Here is an 18,496-nt window from a genome sequence, read left to right on the forward strand (position 1 = left end):
CCTGATAATCCCAGGTCCTGGCTGGCTTTAGGGGAAGTGTATCCTATAATCCCAGGTCCTGGCTGGCCTTACCGGAAGTGCACCCTATAATCCCAGGTGCTGTCTGGCCTTACCGGAAGTGTACTGTACAATCCCAGGTCCTGTCTGGCCTTACCGGAAGTGCACCCTATAATCCCAGGTCCTGTCTGGCCTTACCGGAAGTGTACCCTGATAATCCCAGGTCCTGGCTGGCTTTACGGGAAGTGCACCCTATAATCCCAGGTCCTGTCTGGCCTTACCGGAAGTGTACCCTATAATCCCAGGTCCTGTCTGGCCTTACCGGAAGTGCACCCTATAATCCCAGGTTCTGTCTGGCCTTACCGGAAGTGCACCCTATAATCCCAGGTTCTGTCTGGCCTTACCGGAAGTGCACCCTATAATCCCAGGTCCTGTCTGGCCTTACCGGAAGTGTACCCTGATAATCCCAGGTCCTGTCTGGCCTTACCGGAAGTGCACCCTATAATCCCAGGTGCTGGCTGGCCTTACCGGAAGTGTGCCTTACAATCTCAGGAAGCGGGAAAGAGAGTGGACACGTAAAGCCTATGGAAGCTGCAGTGAAGGCTACGCTCAGAGGGAAACTGTGGACGCAAGGTAGGACCCCAAAAACTGCCTGTAAATGGCAGCCGAGGTCAAATGACCCCACTTTCTCAAAGGTGTGAAATTGGGGAGGCAGGGAGTGAAGACTGGGGACGAACATGGGAGAAAGGCAATGGGGGGCTGGGAGGCGGAGGCTGAGAGAATTACCGCCGCTGCGGGGCACAGTGGCCTGTTGTGGGCGGGTCCGTGCGCCTAGGACACCGAAGGCACCGTGGTGGCTGCCGCTCCAGGAGCTCCATTCCCGCCAGAGCCTAGAGGAGAAAGGGCTGTTCGGGGTGGGGAACAGCAGGGCCAGAGCAGCGGGGGAGCAGCTGACGTCGGGCCGCTGCGCAGAACGGCGGGTGCGCCGGCCTGTCCGTGGGCGGTGGGAGCCCATCAGTGAGCGGCTCTGACACAAGCTCGTACATTTACTTAAACTACGAAGGGGAGGTATTAGGTCCCGCACGGTCCTGGTCGGGCTGGCCGCACACAGGCCCCAAACTCTGCTTCCGGTTGCTCCTTCTTCCTCAGTGTGGACTCCATTCCGAGGGAGGCTGTCTACTCATGTTCTCAAAATGCCCAGGTCAGAACTTGGACTAAGGACCCGCTGCTGGACCCTCCAGCAGGGAACAGCGTGACTTCCGACCAGACTCATTGCTGACCAGTAGTTGCACTGAAGACGCGGGGCATGAAGCCAACTCGCGGCTCCTGGCAAGTGTAGGGGTAGGAATCACCCTGCTCACACTCTACGGCTGACAAAGGGCACGTCTAAGAGGGAAATGGAAGGTGGGGAAGGCTGCCACGGGTGTCACTGAGGCTGGGGACACTTATTGGAGGGGTCAAAAGGTTGCGCCAGTGTCAGGAGTGGGATTCGAACCCACGCCTCCAGGGGAGACTGCGACCTGAACGCAGCGCCTTGGACCGCTCGGCCATCCTGACCGCGGGCTGGGGCACTTCGCTGCTCCTTGGGCAGGGTTCCCACACACCTGTGTCCCTGGCCCCGCGCCGCGGTGGGCAGGCGGCCGAGTGAGCCACGCACCGCGCGTCCCTAGACAGGGCGCCAGGCTCCGCCGCGCACGCCCCTCGCCCCTCGCGGGTCGCGTCCCCAGCCTCTGCCGCCGGCCGCCACCGCAGGCTGCCTGGCGTCGTTGGTCGCGCGGCGCGACGCGCGCCCACCGCCTCCTCCCCGCAGCCTCACTTGGCCCTCGGGCCCCTTCCTGCCGGCGCCGCCCCAGCGTCGGAGACAAAGGGCAGCGGGTTCTGAGTTTTCAGCGCCAGCCGGTTCGAGTCCGGGTCCGGGTCTGTCTCGCAGGCGGCTTTGTTGGCGGACACGCTTGGTTTGGTGTCGTGGGGTCGGGCACGTGCCAGTCCCGTGATGGAGCAGAGCGGGTACCGCGGTCAGGGGCAGGTGTTGGGAGCCACGGAACGGTCGGGGCGGGCGGTTGCCCCGCGGTCCTCGTTAGTATAGTGGTGAGTATCCCCGCCTGTCACGCGGGAGACCGGGGTTCGATTCCCCGACGGGGAGACGCGTGTACTTTTTTGGTCGCTGGTACCGTCCTCTGTCCCGCCGCTCGCTCCCAGGAGCCCGTCTGCTCGTCCCTCTGCCCTGCCCCGAGGGTCCCCCCACCCCAACCTGCCGTCTGGCCGGCCCCAAATAGCGGGTGGAACGGGCTCCCCGGGACCTGCCCCAGCCGCCCGGGCGGGAGGCGGGTGGGGATCCTGTGAGTGCAGCGGCCCGGCCGGCACCGCTGGGGAAGGGCTTTGGCGGGCGAGCCAGGGCTGGAGCGCGTGCCCGGGCAGCCGCGGCGTGGGGCGGAGGGAGCAGGGGCAGCCGGGCAGCGAGGGCGCCTCCGAGGCGGTCGGGCTGGCGCAGCTGGGGCGCGTGGAGGCCGTGGGAGGGCCAGCGACGGCGATCGCGCGGGTGCGAGCCCGGTGGGCGTCCCGGGAGCCCGGCCGCGGGCGCGGGCGGTGCAGTGGTGAGCAGAGCTGCCTGCCGAGCGGTTGACCTGGCTTCGACTTCCGCCAACGCGGTGGGCTGACCCTTTGCGGGACTCCAGGGCCCTGGTGCCCGGGTGCGTGCGGGAGCCCGTGAGGGAGGGGCGGGCAGAACGAAGGCGCGGGCGCGCGGCCTGGCGGGGGCGCCGAGCGAGCGATGGACGCGGAGAGGCAGCGGGCGGTCGCCGCGGGTGACGTCACTCGGCGGCCCGGCGCTGCGAGCAGGAGGCGGAGGCCCGGTACTCAGCCTGCAGGTCCCTGGTGGTCTAGTGGTTAGGATTCGGCGCTCTCACCGCCGCGGCCCGGGTTCGATTCCCGGTCAGGGAAGCCTTTCTTTCTTGTTCTCCCGAAGCGCATCCGCCCCCCTTTTTAGCCGGCACCACGGTCCTGCAGGCCCCGTTCGTGCCAGGAGCTCACTGTTGTAGCTTTTCCTTTTTGGTAGCAGTCCTGGTGAGGGAGCTACTGGCACATCCATGTTCGGGGCCTTCCCAGCGTGGAGCCCTCGGCTCGCTCAGCACGTGGGGCCGGAGGTGCTGGATGGAGCACGGGTGGTGACTGAGCCCTAAGCCCGGGGACGCCGACTTGAGCGCCTTTGCGATGTGCTCGCAGATCCTCCGTTAGGCCCTAGGGCCCCCCACCTGGGTGCACCTCCCCCATCTCTAGACAGTCGAGGTGGCAGGGCCTGCGTGGGGGCCACTGTGGGGTCAGCGTCACTGTCGCGCTTGTCCCACGATGACACTGAAATTCTTGCAGCCTTCCAGTGGCCTTACCTTCAGCCCACTATTGTTTATCTGAGAAGAACAGGCGCTGCCCATGCCGTGTCCCTCATCACCCTGTTGGTGACCTCGCGGCCGCTATGTCAGTGTGTCGCTATCCATGCAGGTGCGGACTGAGTTTAGGTTCTGAGCATCAGGGTGCATTTCGGACAGGTTGTCTTTTGCTTTCTTCATGACGATTATTGACAGGTTCCCTCCCTGGCTGTCCCCAAGTGGGTACAAATGTGGTGTTGGCATCTGTCACCTATGTGGTGGGTGATCCGATTTCTAGTTTGTTGTGTGAATTCTAACCTTTCACATATTTTAAAAGAATCATAGTTATCGTCTATTTCCTAGTTTCCTAGATCTGTCTTTTGCAGTAGCTGGTATCATATTAAATATGTGCATATGTTTTTGTATGTGGCTGGTATATTTCTCTTTTGATGTTTTGACAGTGGAACACTGTTTCTGGTTACTCAGTTGCTTTTCAAACTGGTTCTCTCGGATTATGGGAGTTTTTGGCCCACTGTTTCTTCATTTCCTCTCTACGCCTCAATATACTTGTGATGGGTCAAATATTTAAACCTACATATTTCAAACCATGGTACCAGAGCGACTACACTATTGATGTGGGTAGATTACTTCTTCCTATGATCAAAGTCACATGTTTTTAAATGAAAACCATTTAACTGGTTAGAATCCCCATATACAGGGTCAAGTGACAAAAAAATGAAACCACAGAAATGTTTGCAATATTTGAACCAGGGAAACCAGTTGTATTCTCACTCATGTTTTCTCAGAAATCAACAAGAAAAGGAGAGCAGGACAGTTGAAAACATATGCAAGTCCCTAGGGTGTTCATAGAAGAATTTCAGTAGACAAGCCCTATGTGACCATGTCCCATTTCACTAGTAACCTGTGAAATAAGTGCTGATTGAGACACGCGTGTGATGTTTTAAATACCCCTCTGTTTTAATAAGAACACTTTCATACTATGCTCGTGTAGTGACTTGAGCGTGTGTGCCTGAGATTCACGTGGAGCCTCCGTCTGTAACCGGGTAGGGAATACTATCTCTGCACATGTAATTAGTTGAGGATATCAAGATAAAATCATTCTGGGTTGGGGGGGGCTAAATCTAACAACTGGTGTCCCTATAAAAGGAGGAGAGGACACACAGAGACACACAGAGAGAGGGCATGTAAGATGGCAATGGAGGCAGAGATTGGCATTATGCTACCACAAGCCAGGAACCGTCAGAAGCCGGGACAGAGGCTGGGAACAGACCCTTCCTTTTGCTTTCCGAGGGAGGGAGGGAGGTGCGGTGCCTTGGTCTGACTCCTGGCCTCTGAAGTGTGAGACAATCCATTCCCGTTGTTTAAGCCATTCAGTGTGGGCTACTTTGTTATGCAAACTTAGAAAACTAATGTATCGGGTTAAATTAAATATTAATTTTACCTTTTTTTTTTTACACCCCCTCTGGAAGAGGCCCCTACGGGACAGGTGCATGAGTTTCCCAAAAAGCGTGCAATCCCATTTTAAACAAAACAAGAGCATATTCCTTAGCATGTGGCATGGCGGCTAAGGTGGTGTGGACCCACACGGGAGACCTTCCACGCCAGCTCCCCACACCTGGAAGGAAGGGATACTTTTCCTGCCCTCATAGCTCCCAGGGTTTGTGAGGAAGACGTCATGGTCAAGAATGACAGGGGACCTGGACAGTGGCCCGAAAATCTGGGAGAGTCAGTCCTTGACTTTGTCTTTGAAATTTTTTGTTTTTTGTTTGAGGAAGAAAATAGCGTAGGTAATCCTCTTTTGTTTAGGCAAATATCAAAAGGCACGAGAGGAACCGTCAGCAAAGTCGTGCAGTGAAACGCCTTTTGTTCTTTCGTTTCCTGTGGTCACACAGCAGCCTCGCCGTGAAGAAGGTGTGGAACGGTGCCTCTCTGGGATGGAGGTTATAATATCCTGGGTCTCTCCATTTGGGCTTCAAGAGAAGGGTTTGTGGTCAAAGACGAGTAAGATTCCTCGAGGGAGGGACAACTCACGCCAGACGGGTCGTAGAGACCCCAGTGAGCTGTTATAAGAAATAATAGGAGGGAGCCCTGCCCCTCCTTCCTCTGGTTCTTGTGGGAAGCTGCTGCTGGCCCCTGCCACTCCCTCTCACCTTGTTGTGAGAGAGGCCCATGAGAGCGATAAGATCTAGCTCTTTCTGCTCAGCTCGTGGGACAGTTTCACCGCGAGAGACTCTCTCCCCCAGGGTGATGCACACCGCACCTTAGTCATCTTGGGACGACATGCTTCGGCTGCTTTGGGACAAATAATTGGGTATTGAAATCATTGTTTTGAAATGGTGTAAGAGTTTCACAGACCCTGCCTCTAATCATGTGATGCTCATTGTTTGTAATCAATAAATACTGTCAGTGACCCGATTCGGGGCTCCAGTCTCTTGAGGCTGCGAGTCCCTTGGTCCTCTGTGATTTAACTGTATATGAGTCGCTGTCTCTTTATTATAGTTTAACCCTCACCGCTTCCCTCTCCTGCCCAGGCTTGTGTTATACAGGTCGCAACAGTTTCCCTCCTTCCAACCCCCCTCAGAGCACCACCCCCCCCCCCCGCCCCCCACCCCACTACTTCCTCTCCTGAAGCTACCAGCCTGAGCAGCTGATTCTCTCCAACGTGTGAGTCACTGGGTCCTCAACCAAAGAAAAACGTGGATTGCAGGAAAACAAAATGCACTCCAACTAGACTAAATAAAGAAGGTTGATTGTAAGCACGTAAGAGGAAACCTGAAAGACATTCAAAGACAGGAAACATAGCAAGCCACGAGCTGGCTGGGAGACAGGAAGGGAAACTGAAACTGATTTTGTGGGAAGCCAGAGCTGGGGACATGACTACTCTCTACTTCCCATTTCCATCAGTCACGTCTGTCCCTCTCTCACTCCCCTTCCCCCTTCTCCCCCTCCCCCTCCCAGACGCTTGCTTTACTCCCCGCCTGACTCTACCTGATCTTTCAATTAAGTACCTGCCATCATCCAACTACAGCCTCTGCACCTTAATTTCTAAAGACAGAGTCCGATTAGTCACTGGTCATTGTAACGTTCCTTGGGCAGTAATGGGACCTGGCCTGAAGAGAGCGGGGAATAGTGAAGAAATCAGTCCTTCCAGCCCGGAGCAGGCACGGGAATGCAATGGAGGGTGAATGCCAGGTGCCTACTGACCACAGAGCTCAACATTACCTATTTTTAACCCATATTGTGGCTGTTGTATCTGGATACATAACACAAAGTAATATGAAGTTTGTACACTTGTAATTTTATAAGTGCCAGAGAATGATCAGGTAAGGGGTGATTTGTTTGCTTTCAGTGTCTGTATTTTTTACTTTTAAAAAGATGGCTCCTAGAAAACTGGCCTTTCAAGGTGTGGTGGCCAGCACATGTCTGTGGGACAGCTCTGCTCTGGAGGACACCTAGCCACACGTGAATCCTGTCAGGGGTGCCAGGAAGCTGCTTCCTGTTCTCCAGGCCCTCTTCTGGCGAAGAGTGTCTACCACACACTCCCCTAATTAATAGGGAAAGTCAGTCTCCAATCAGCAAACCATCGCCATCTGATGCATCCCCCTAAAACATTCTCCCGCTTATCTGTAACCCAGCTATCAAACCTCCAGGCCTCTCAACCTGTTTGGAAGAATTCCCTGCCTTTGACACTTAATACTGTTTCCAGAACACAGTTCTTAATTTGTACTTTCAATCCATGAACCTCCAGCCATAGATATGTTTGCTGTCGACATAGCAACAGCCATCCATCCGTCCTGATCCCATGGGAACCCCATCTGTTGGGCTGGCCTGCCTGATTTTGCTAGTAGGGAGGAAAACTGAACAGATGCTATTTTATAGTGTCTGACAATCAACGGGAACATTGACAGTGTTCTTTGAGGTAGGAAGCATCTTAGTAGCAAGTACTTTGATGGTTTTCTAGGTAAATGTTATCTTGACTGTACTCAGTGGTGTTAAATTTCAGGGACTAAAGTTGAAGTTCATTTGTAAATTGGTGCAGATACAGACGTGCTCTACAAGTGATGTCCGCCAGCCGTCAGGCAAGGTCTTCCTCTTCCTGTCTCCTAAGGAAACAAAACAACTAAATTTCAGGGAACTATTTCCCTCCAAGACACCATCTTAGAGAAGCTGACATGGCTTCCTTTCTGATAATTACGAGAGAGGAGAGTCAGTACCAGAGGCCACTCACATATACTGTAGCACTTAAGAGAGGTACATCCGGCAACTCACAGCTCTTGTCTGGGCCATGGTTCCTCATTTATAAAAACAAGGGGTTTGGACTCCAGCCTTCTTTTCCTGTAATTCTGTAAATGAATCTTCTGCCCTTAAGTTCTGGTGTCAGCAGCTTGAATCAGCTGTTATCAGATGTCACACTTCACTTTTTTTTCTTTCTTCTTTGCAAAGCAGAACCTACAATTTATCGTAAGTTCAAATTCTGAAACAAGGTGCACAGGCTCCCGTGCCCTTGCTTCCCACGTGAATGGGAATGTTCTGGTGATGATTTAGCCATTGCGAATTTGAACCACTGAGATCCAACGGTAACAATTTCAGTATCATAAGTGGTGAGCACAGCTGTTAGAGGGGTTGTGATCATGCTGAGTCAACAGTTCAGGTTATGCTACTGAGACAGTCGACAAGGATGTTAGAAGCAAAGCTGGATGAGGACGTTTTGAGACGCTGTGGAGAGCCCAGCTGTACTTGTAGAAGTGACAGCTACAACTGTGACGGGGACTTTGTGCCCGAAGTTGTGCCTGCACAGCAGCCTGGAGAGGAGTAAAGGCACTCGGGCTGGGGCCTCCCAGAGGCCGGAAAGTTCCAGGATGATCTCTGACTCTGAGACAGAGAGAAACGAAATCACATGGAGAAGGACAGTAGTGCTTCCAGAAAAATCCAGAGGTTAAAATCTTTGGTACCATTCACAAGAATAAAAGCTACTTTTCACTGAACATTTATTAGGTACCAGACAGTGTCCACCCTACGGATGGGGAAACTGGAGTTAGAGAGGTGAAGTACCTTGTCCGAAACCCCGTGGTCTGACGTAAGAACTCTTTTCGTAACTGCCTGAAAAACCCCATGTAACATATAATTTGCCACCTTCACCGTCGTACACGTACAGTCAGTAATGTGAAGTCTGTTCACACTGTGGGTTGGGACACAGGTCTCAAGAACGCCTTCATCTTGAAAAACTGGAGCTCTGCACCCCTCAACACTGCCCTCCCCGCCCCTCCCCTGGCAACCACCATGCTGCTTTCTGTTTCTGTGAGTTTGACTGCTTTAGACCCTTCATATGCAGTACCTGCTTTCTGTGACCGGCTTGTCTCACGGAGCAGGATACCCCCAGGTTCATCCACGTTGGAGCACACGGCAGGATCTCGTTTCAAGGCCCAGGAACGTCCCATTCACGGTGTGTGCAGACCACGTCTTGTTTACCCTTTCATCTGTCGGGCCATCTGGGCTGCTCCTGCCTGTTGGCTGCTGTGAATCGTGCTGCAGTGAACACAAGTGTGCAAATATCTGTTTGAGATCTTGCTCCGAATTCTTCTGGGTAAATATCCAGAAGTGGAATTGCTGGATCACATGGCAATTCTGTTTTTAATTTTTTGAGGAACCTCCATACTGCCTTCCATGGACACTCGCACCAGCAGTGCATGAGGGGTCCACTTCTCTACATCTTCTCAAATACTTGTTATTTTGTTTTGTTTTCTGATAGTGGCCATTATGAGGTGCTATCTTGTGGTTTTGATTTACATTTCCTCTAACAATTAATGTTGCATGTTGGCTGTTTATCTGTCTTCTTTGGAGAAATGTCTCTTCAGGTCTTTTGCCCATTTTAAAAATCAGGTTATTTTTGTTGTTGTTGCTGTTGAGTTGTAGGAATTCTTTATATATTCTGGATATTAGCTCCTTATCAGATAATGATTTGCAACTGTATTCTCCCATTCTGTAGGTTATATTTTCACTCTGTTGATGAATGTGCAGACGTTTTAAGTTTGATGTACTTCTGTTTGTGAGTTTTTGCTATGACTTTTAGCCGCTGTAACCATTCTTCATGGCCTTAACCCTGTCATGCTACACAGAATATGTAGCCTTTGAAATGACTTCGTGGCTTTCTTAACAAAACTAGTCCTTGCACTTGAAAACTTTCTCTTCTGTTTGGAGGATTGAGGGAGTCGGGGGGTGTGAAGGGCAGGTGAAGGGAGGAAACACAGTTTTTCATGTGATGTAGTCAGAGTGTTTGTTGAGTGTTTCCCACTGATGACTATTTTGTTGTGGCTGATTGCAGATATAACTGTGTCTGGGGCAGTACTCATTTAGAACTTGTGCCCTGGGAGTGTCATGGGTGGGCAGTGCACGGACAAGCCGTGACAAGGGCTGCACCCCCAGCTTCGTCACCAGCACAGTAACGCCGACGAGGGTTTTCACAAGTACAAAACAAGCTGCCAGGAAAGAGAGTTGGTCTGTAAAGCAGGCTTGTAGGTTGATTTGTTACTGCTGATTCCTTAGTAGAAATAGAATCTGGTGACAGTTGAAAGCTGTGTGACAGCTTGAGACAATTTCCTTCCTCTTTCCTCAGTTCATCTCCTAAGCCCCACGGGATTGACGCCCAGCTCTGGGCTGACTGTGGAGACCAAATGCTGCACAGTGTACGTCCTAGGAGCCTGTGGCTGCTTCAAGCACTGACTGTTTTGCTGCTGCTGGGTGAGTAGGGGTCGCCTGGGACGGGGGTCCAGCCACTGCGACCCAGCAGGGACCAGGAGCAGGCCTGGGCCCTGGAAGCCGGGGACAGATTGAAAACAGAGGGAGAACGCTGAGTTCTTACGGTTCCACTGGTCCCAAGGTCAAAGTGCAGAGGTCCTGTCACAGTCTCTGCTCAGGACAGTGTGTTTACATCATAGCCTTGTGGAGACAGGCATGAGAGGAGGGCCTCGGAAAGGGGTCCTCTTACGGGGGATGAATGGGAAACGGGCTTTTGGGATGGGGCCTGGGAAGAGAGGGAAGTCCATCTCACCTCCCCAGCCCTCTGCACACCCACGTAGCCTGTGTCCTCCCGCGCTGACCGGCTCTCTTCTCTTACAGCTTCTGCAGACAGGGGAGCTGGTGAGTGTGCCGTGCCCTTGAACTCATAGCATCACTGCCTCATATTGTGACTCTCTATTTACTGTGTAGGGATATCTTTGTTCCACCAAGAACCGGGCTTGTGGTCAGCATGGGTGGTTCCCCCACTTTAGTGGTGCTTGGGGTTTGATTTTTGATAAGGTTCCTGCTAGCTCCGCTGACGACCCGAAGACGCCAAGGAAATGAGTCTGCTGCAAGCCCACTGCTCTTTAGCTGGGTCTACAGTAGATCCCTGGGAGCTCCTTTGAAACCCCTGGTCCTTCCAAGGTTATTCCCATCCCTTCCTGCCGTCTGCCCCTCAGCAGCTCTCCCGAAGGCAGTGCTCAGCCTCCAGCCCCCGTGGATCAACCTGCTCCAGGAGGACAACGTGACTCTGAGCTGCCAGGGGCCCCACTCCCTTGGGAACAGCCCCACCCGCTGGTTCCACAACGGGAACCCCATCCCGGCCCAGGTCCAGCCCAGCTACCACCTCCAGGTCAGCAGCAATGACAGTGGGAACTACAGCTGCCAGTCGGACCAGACCAGCCTCAGTGACCCCGTGCATCTGGACGTGATTTCTGGTCAGTGGAGCAAGGCCCCGGGAGGTGTGGGGGGGCGAGGAGAGATGCCAGCTGCTGACATGGCCAGGCTTTCAGGGAAGGGGTGGCTGTTCACTGGGAAGCATGGCTGTGAGCTGTTTGAAGTGGTCGTTTCCCTTTTCACCCCTGCACCTCTTTCTGCGTGGGGTGGGGTGGCAGTGCCTTGGTGTATGTTGGGCTGTTTTGCCTCAGTCCTCATTGAGCAAGAAGGTGGTGACAAGGCCACAAACAGGCCGCCTGGTGTGAGAGAAGCAGAAGGAAATCTTTGCTGTGGAAAGCCATCCTGTCCTCTTGGCAATGTGGCAAACACATGGCTGGAGGCCAGCAGGAGGTGATGGCCCGGCCCTGTCCCTTCAGTGGGCGCAGGTGAGCTGGTTCCACCCAGGATGCAGGGGGCCAGAGGAAGCCACGGGGATCCCTGAGATGAGGTCATAGTGGAGGAGGGCCAGGGAGGTGCAGGGCGGGGCAGGGGAGGCTCTGGTCTGGCGCAGCAGCTTTACCTTTTACTCCTGAATGAGGTGACAATTCGTTAGTGTTAACTAAGGGAGTCCCATGATGTCACTTAGGTGTATGTGCATCTCTGAGTGCTCAGTGTAAGAAATTCACATTTGCGTCTTGAAGTCACAACAGCAGTTCCTGGCCTTCTGTGTACAAGATGTGGTTTTCTTAAATGAGGTTTCATTTAAATAAGATATAATGAATTCTACTATTTCTTTTTATAGTAATTAGAGCAATTGGAATTTTTTTCTAGGCAGTTGTTTTGGAACCTTCTTTAGAGACTTGTTCTCCAAGGCAGCAGAATTTTGGAATCTGATTACTCTGCCCTCAATGAAGGGAGTGGGGAAGGTTGTAGGCTGGGCAGGGAAAGTGATTTTACACTTAAAAGCTGTTTTTAATGCAGCTCTTGTTCAGAGTCACAGTTGCATACCGAATTCAAAAGGCCATACATTTTCATTTCTGTTGTGGATGGAAGATTCTATCCAGGGCGGGTGAGGCATTCATTATTGGGCCCCACTTGTTGCTAATACAGTCAATGGCTGCCACCCTCGCTTCCCAAAATTTGTTCAAAAGTTACCATTAAATTAGTCATCCGCAGACCACAAATGCTGTATCCACACAAATGGAAGGTTTTAGGTCCTGTTCAGGAGCCTCTGCAGTTTCTGAAATGCAGACACTCTGCTCTCCAGTTAGGGTTTGAATTCCTCCAACTCACAGGCCCAGGACCGGGCTCCTTCTCTTCCTGTTTGGAACTTCTGAACACCTCTGTGTTTCAGGGGCCCAGACTCACAGGTAAAGTCACACTGTGCCTGTAAGACAATTGCTCACACCTGCCAGGAAGAACCTTCCAGTCTTCTGCCCACATCCTTCCACATTCTCTGAGTCACACCCCCAGCGCGAGGCTGCCAGGGCCTTGGTATCCAGCCTCAGAAACTGTCCTTTCCGTGGTGTCTTTCTGCGGCTGCAGCCACCTCCTCCCAGGACAGGAAAGAGAAGACCAGCACATCCTGAGCACCTGCTGTGTGCCAGGAACTACTGTGCGTGGTATGTCTATGTCCGTCTTCACAGATGAGGACACCGAGGCCCAGGAGAGTCACATGACTGCCCCTGACTCCAGAGTTCACGGACGGGCACCAGAAGAGAGGCCAGGCCCATCTGGTTCCAGACTCAAGCTCTTCCCTCCACACCTCGTGCCCCAGCCATCAGGATGGTCTGGGTCCGAGTCGACTCACCTCCCGGGTCCTGTGCTCCCTTTGTCTTTCAGACTGGCTGCTGCTCCAGACCCCTCGCCTGGTGTTCCAGGCCGGGGAGCCCATCAAGCTGAGGTGCCACAGCTGGAGGAACAGGCCTCTGCACAAGATCACCTTCTACCATAATGGAAAATCCAAGATGTTTTCCCACCAGAATTCCAGCTTCTCCATCCCACAAGCCAACGCCAGCCACAGTGGCGAGTACCATTGCTTGGGAATCATAGGGCACACGCAACACATGTCACAACCTGTGACTATCACCATCCAAGGTGGGGACCAAGACCACCTCAAGGAGCTCCAGGCCTTGGAGGGGTGGGGAGGGCGGGGATTACTGATGTGTTTAGGTCGTCAGTCCCTGCATTCTGTATGTGAGTGTGTGTGTGAGTGTGTGTGTGTCAGTTTCAGGTGTACAAAACAACGTGATAGACATTTACACCCCTCATAAAGTGATACCCCCTCCCCCAACCCGCATTCTCTTTGACCTTAGGGGGACCCTCAAAGCCCTGGCTGACATGCCCTGTGCACATGCAGCCCTGTCCTATAGAAACGGTGTTGTTCTCTCAGAGTTTTAATTCTCAGGGGACAGAGCCAACGCTTCGTCCTCCCCAGTCCGTCTCCAGACACCACCACCCGCCCTCTTTTCCACCTCATTCAGACCACTTCCCTTTGTCACATGCCCATCTCTCACTAGGATTCTCAGGCTTGCTTGTGTTTCCCCACGGACCCCCTCGGCCTGGGCTCAAGTCTGGGCGTGGGGCAGCCACCGTGGCATGAGATTCTCTCCCCACATCCCGAAAACGAGGCCTCCATCTGTTCTTGGGGAAGTGTAGTGTGACACCCAGGTGCCCTCTCAGGAAGCGTGGCGAGCTCCCAGGCCAGTATTGTTCAGCGCCCACCAGGGCTGAGCGGAGCTGGCGAGTGCAGCATGGCTGTGCTCTGTGGGTTCCCTAGTTCAGGGCTCCCCAAAGGAGGTGCCCGGGCCACATACTCGAGAGGCTGTTCAGAATGAAGGGCTCTGTGCTCGTCTCCGTGCAGATTTGTCGTCCTCCATTCGTGATGCTCATTAAAGGCTCCAGGAAACCCCGTTGAATGAGATGTTGAAAGACTTTAACTGAGTTTTCTAAGGCACTTGCCAAACCTATGTGACTGCCACCCCTTTTCCTCTGTAACTTTGTGGGGAGTAAGAAATGTGCTCTACCCTTCTAGCTTCTTTCCTCTGGTCTAATAATTAAATTGACATGAACTGATTAACCAGAGAAAATGAGCAAACTTAATTATACACGTATGTATGGGACAGACACAAGAGAGTCAGAGACCCTACGGACAGACAGGAAACAGGAGGGATGTGTGACATTGTGAGCTAAGGATGAGGTGAGGTGCCTGGGGCTTCACAGGAGAGGAGGTCGCTGCAGCACATTAAGAGCAGACGCTCAGTGATGGGAAGCTTGTGCTGCCCTGTGCACAGGTCATAAGAGTTATTTCTGGTGACAGCTCTTCCTCTGTGCAAGGCCCCTCATTTAAATTCTTTAAGGGAGAGATGAGAGTTTCTCGTGAGCCTGTTGGGTCTCCATTGCCTTCAGCTCAAATTATCCATGTGCCAAAGTAGCACAGCTCAGGGAGGCCTGGTCTGAGCGCCTGCAACGTCTGTTAATACCAATGTCCCTATAAACACTTGTGCCCAGGTCCCCCTAGGAGATGCTGAGCGTTGCTTTCTTCAGGAAGGCACAGAGATGAAGACATGCTCTGAAGACTTCACACCTGCCTGCTCTTGACCTGGGCGGTAGCCCCTGACTTGGGTGATGTCACAGAAGGTCCCCACTGGGGGCCTGGCTGTGGATTCCTAATCTGTGCCTTAGCCACTGCCATTGCCTCACCCTCTGCCTCTCCTCTTTGATCCGGCAGTTCCAGCCGTCTCTCCATTCTTCCTACTGTGGCAGATCGCATTCTGCCTGGTGATGGGACTACTGTTTGCAGTGGACACGGGGCTGTACTTCGCTGCGCAGAGAGCACTTCGAAGCTCACTGAGGAAGGGGGGCAATGACAATGTCACATGGAGCAGGAGCCCTCAGGATAAGTGACCGCATCCGCGATGTAACAGCAGCCGCAGCACCTTTCCTCCTGCCCCCAGCCCCTCCCCTGGCAGCCACCTGGGCTACGGAAGAGCCTGTGGTCTGCAGAGCCGGCCGTCGGGCTGGCCTCGCCGAGTTCCTGAGGGCACAGACACAGCCCACCCAGCTGTGCGAGGGCAAGGAGCCATCGCGAGAGTGTTGACAGACCCGCGATGGAGGCGCCTCAGATACGAAAACCAGCAAATCCTGCGTCCGCTTTCAGACGATAGCCCGCGTGCTGACCACTTCTTAGTACTGTCCCGCTGCCAGCACCTCGGTCCGAGCCGCCACCGTCCCTCGCTGAGCTGACTGCACAGCCTCCTGACCGGTCCCTACACACCCCCTGGTGCCCTGCAGCGCAGTCTCAGCACACGGCCCAGCGGCCTTGCTAAAGTGGGTGTGAGGCGCTCACCTGGGTCCTTTGCAGGCTTTGCAGGCACCTCGTGACCTTGGTCCTCGCTGCTTCTGGCCTCATCTGCTGCTGCTCCTTGCTTCCTTGAACACACTAGTTGTACTTCTGCTCAGAGGTCATGCTATTTCCTGTTTCTGGAATGTTCTTTCTGACAGATGTCACATCATGGTCTTTACTCAAATGTCACCTTGTTACAGCAGACTCAAGGGGCCCGCTTGCCTGCACTTATCCAAGCCAATATAAAATATGAGCAGGAGTTTGCTGCAGAGAAAGACAAGGTTTATTTAAGGAGTTGGCGCCAAGCCCGAGACGCAGGTGAGCTATTGCTCTCAAAGACCTGGCTCCCCAATGGCTCTAGCAGCCAGGTTACAGGAGGGAACATCATTAATCGTGGTCTCTATGGGAGTGGGGGTCGTGGGCTCCACTAATTGGTCGGGGCCAAAGCAGAGAGCAGTTGGTCATGGCTACGGGTCCTGGTGTCAGTCATGGCCTTGTTTGGTCCAGTTCGCAGGGGATGCGGCTTGTGGGGCTGATGCGCTTTCATGAGTCCAGAGCTGAAACATAACTGAGGCCAAGGTGTTATCTCTGTTTGAGTCAAACCTTGTTCTAGTTGGAGGTTTGGTGGTTGTAGCTTGGTCATGATTGATAGACCTGACGCTTTATTCTTAAGTGAATTTGGTGTTGACCATAACCCAGTGTCCTGAGTTCAGTGATTAAAAGGAGTGGACATACAGTGTATGTACAGGTAGGGGGTCTGGGGAAAGAATGCAGGTTACAGTTCTAGAAGGATGAACAAAGCTGGCTTGGATGGAAGCAGAATGCACGCTACAGAAATGGCGTTCACGTGCGGTTACACCTTACCAGGGAGGCCTCCTCGATCATTCAGTACAGCCCCACTGCCCACCGTCTCCTAAGTCCCCGCTGCTGCTTTCTTTCCTCCACTGTGCTTATTACTGACTGATGGGCGTTTGTTCACCTGTTTGTTGTCTGACCCCCAGGAGAGCAGGGCCTGTGTCTTGTTCACTACTATGTACGTTGAGTTCAGGTCGGTGTCTGGCACACGGTAAAGATTGCAGTAATATTTGTGGAACGAGTGAATTCTTTGGTCAATTTACCAAAGAATTCTAAACCTCAAGAGTTCTAAACCTCGATAATCCTTAGAAATGATGTAGTCTAATTTCCTCATTTTAAAATTCAGGCAGCTGCAGGCCAGGTGGTTGCAATGACTTGTTCAAGGGTATACAAATAGCTGGTGTCCCCGCCTTTATGTCCAGTTTCACAGGACACGTTTGATTCTATAACTTGCTTTTTGTACTCAGTTTGCGTCATGAGCCAACCCCCCAGCTCACAATGTTTATTTAAGTCAGCACTTTAATGCCTGTTCTGCTTTTCAAGATGCTCAAACTAAGTTACTAAACGTGAGTGGAGAAGTTGAAGTGTGTGTAGAAAGCAAGCTTCTCTATCCCAGAGCCTCTTTGAATGAACAAGTAAAGCAGTGAACGACACTGGAACGCCCGTGTGATGCTGTGCTTAGTGTCCAGCTACGCAGGTGCCGGCTTTCGGGCTACACCTGGAACTCTGGGGGTGGGTCGGTGGGGTTCTGAGGCTCCCAGGGCTGGGAGGGAGGGTCGGAGGAGCTTTGGCAAGGCAGACCCTCAGCAGGCAGGGGTACCTTTCCCTTCTGAGTTGTGACCCTTGTCTTGCAGGCCCTTGGCTAAAATGTCCCGACTCTGACACCCAGACCTGTTCTCTGAGAGTGAGTTTAAAGTTGGCAGCTTAAAAAAAAAAAAAAGCTGAGGGATGACGGTCCTGCGCTCTGTGTGGGGAGGCCCTGGGTCTCCCTAGGCCCCGCAGCTTTCCGGAGGGTTTTGAACCATCACAGGAGAAAAGAGTCACTTACGGAGCGAGGGGTTTCAGCTTCTCTTTACGGAAGTAGTAGTTTCCTTTGAATCAGGCAAATTACAAAGGGCACATAAAAGTCAATGTCCAGTGCCTTTAATTACTAGGGTTTTACAACGTATCCCGTGGATAGAGAGCTCGGGGTCCAGGTGTGCGGCCCGCCTGCTGGGAGCCGGGTTCGAGGCCCAGCAGGGACGTCACGGGCGCTGTGCCGCTGACCACCTCTGCCACCTCCACCCGCAACACTGTAATTCAAATGGGACTCTCTGGGCTCAGGCCAGTGAGCCCGAGGCCTCAGGCCTGCTGGGACCTCGCGTGGCCCTGTTGGCAGAGCGTGCCCCTGGCGCCCGCCGGAGCCACTCCCAACCGGGGCTCGGCAGCAGTGGGACAGGACCCCACAGCCCTCGGGAAAAGGACTTGGGAGTGGCCACGGCGTCAGGAGCTCGCGTATTTCAGGGTCCTGAGTCCTGCAGTGGGAGAAGCCTGAATTAGGCCCCGGGCTGGAGGAAAAGCAGGGGTTGCATTGGCAGGGAACCGAGCCCGGACTGCAGGTGTGAGAATTCTACCACTGAACCATTAATATTCGTGGTGGCACCTGCTTTGCGGCGCGTCCCTTCACCTCACTGCGGTCTCTGGTTCCATCCACACGGAACCCCGCTGCCTTTTTCAGTGCTAATTTCGAAAATTGCCGTTATGTTTCAAGACGAAACAGTGTTAAGACTTTAAAAGACAGCGATTTAAACTCCTGGTGCGAGGCCACAGCTCTGTTCCACGGTAACAAGCTTCCGGAGCCTTGGGGTTCCGACCAGCCTGTGCAGCCAACCAGGGGGTCCCCTTGGGCCACCGCCCTGGGGCTGGCGGGACCCGCGGACCCTCCTCGGTAGCTACTGGACCAGACTGGCTGATGTTCTTTCTTGATCAGACAGGTGTTTGGGGAAGAAGTCCGCAGGGTGAGTGAGAGCCAGTCTCATGCATTACATCGTGGGCTTTTGGACCCCTGTCACTTACCACTGGTGACGTTAACGTCAACCACGTGGTCCAGGCCCAGCCTTGCTTACTTTTTACGTGTCTCCTGTGAGCCCACGGTCATCCTCATTCCTTCACACACAGTTCCGTCATTTCACTTTGTGTCCTCTGCTCTAAGCACAGTGTCTGACACATTCTAGGTGCTCAAATGATAGCAAAAGGGGGCCTGGTGAGAAGCAGGGAAAGGATA

The 18,496-nt window shown here is 53.4% G+C and overlaps 1 protein-coding gene, 1 long non-coding RNA gene and 3 other non-coding genes across 8 annotated transcripts; 4 read left to right on the plus strand and 1 right to left on the minus strand.

The window, feature by feature from the left end:
* The first annotated feature begins 845 nt into the window (after positions 1-845).
* LOC141569375 (uncharacterized) lies at positions 846-5,853 on the plus strand. 2 transcript variants are annotated; one of them, XR_012492944.1, is made up of 2 exons: positions 846-1,332; positions 5,187-5,853. It is a non-coding gene; the product is annotated as an uncharacterized LOC141569375 (long non-coding RNA). The 2 variants fall into 2 exon arrangements; XR_012492945.1 differs by lacking the exon at positions 846-1,332 and adding an exon at positions 2,104-2,687.
* On the minus strand, positions 1,472-1,554 carry TRNAL-CAG (transfer RNA leucine (anticodon CAG)). The gene has a single exon. It is a non-coding gene; the product is annotated as a tRNA-Leu (tRNA).
* TRNAD-GUC (transfer RNA aspartic acid (anticodon GUC)) lies at positions 2,069-2,140 on the plus strand. The gene has a single exon. It is a non-coding gene; the product is annotated as a tRNA-Asp (tRNA).
* TRNAE-CUC (transfer RNA glutamic acid (anticodon CUC)) lies at positions 2,866-2,937 on the plus strand. Its single transcript has one exon. It is a non-coding gene; the product is annotated as a tRNA-Glu (tRNA).
* A 503-nt stretch (positions 5,854-6,356) lies between the features above and the next one.
* On the plus strand, positions 6,357-16,892 carry LOC109435240 (low affinity immunoglobulin gamma Fc region receptor III). 3 transcript variants are annotated; one of them, XM_019712980.2, is made up of 6 exons: positions 6,357-6,561; positions 9,994-10,118; positions 10,497-10,517; positions 10,838-11,095; positions 12,876-13,130; positions 14,544-14,757. In XM_019712980.2, the coding sequence occupies exons 1-6, from the start codon at positions 6,479-6,481 to the stop codon at positions 14,561-14,563; spliced, it is 762 nt and encodes a 253-aa protein (XP_019568539.2). In that variant the 5' UTR covers positions 6,357-6,478; the 3' UTR covers positions 14,564-14,757. The 3 variants fall into 3 exon arrangements, with proteins under 3 accessions (XP_019568539.2, XP_074178492.1, XP_019568538.2); XM_074322391.1 differs by lacking the exon at positions 14,544-14,757 and adding an exon at positions 14,764-16,892 and having other exon boundaries at positions 6,365-6,561; positions 10,841-11,095; XM_019712979.2 differs by lacking the exon at positions 14,544-14,757 and adding an exon at positions 14,764-16,892 and having other exon boundaries at positions 6,368-6,561.
* Positions 16,893-18,496: the final 1,604 nt, after the last annotated feature.

The sequence above is a fragment of the Rhinolophus sinicus genome, linkage group LG17, assembly GCF_036562045.2.
Source record: "Rhinolophus sinicus isolate RSC01 linkage group LG17, ASM3656204v1, whole genome shotgun sequence".
NCBI lineage: Eukaryota > Metazoa > Chordata > Mammalia > Chiroptera > Rhinolophidae > Rhinolophus > Rhinolophus sinicus.

What these genes read in the sequence shown, in the direction of transcription:
- LOC109435240 (XM_019712979.2), top strand. Translation starts at nt 6,479, where the DNA reads ATGGGACCTGGCCTGAAGAGAGCGGGGAATAGTGAAGAAATCAGTCCT. An exon ending in GCATCTGGACGTGATTTCTG is followed by an intron (nt 11,096 to 12,875) that starts GTCAGTGGAGCA and finishes TTTGTCTTTCAG; the next exon opens with ACTGGCTGCTGCTCCAGACC. An exon ending in TGTGACTATCACCATCCAAG is followed by an intron (nt 13,131 to 14,763) that starts GTGGGGACCAAG and finishes TTGATCCGGCAG; the next exon opens with TTCCAGCCGTCTCTCCATTC.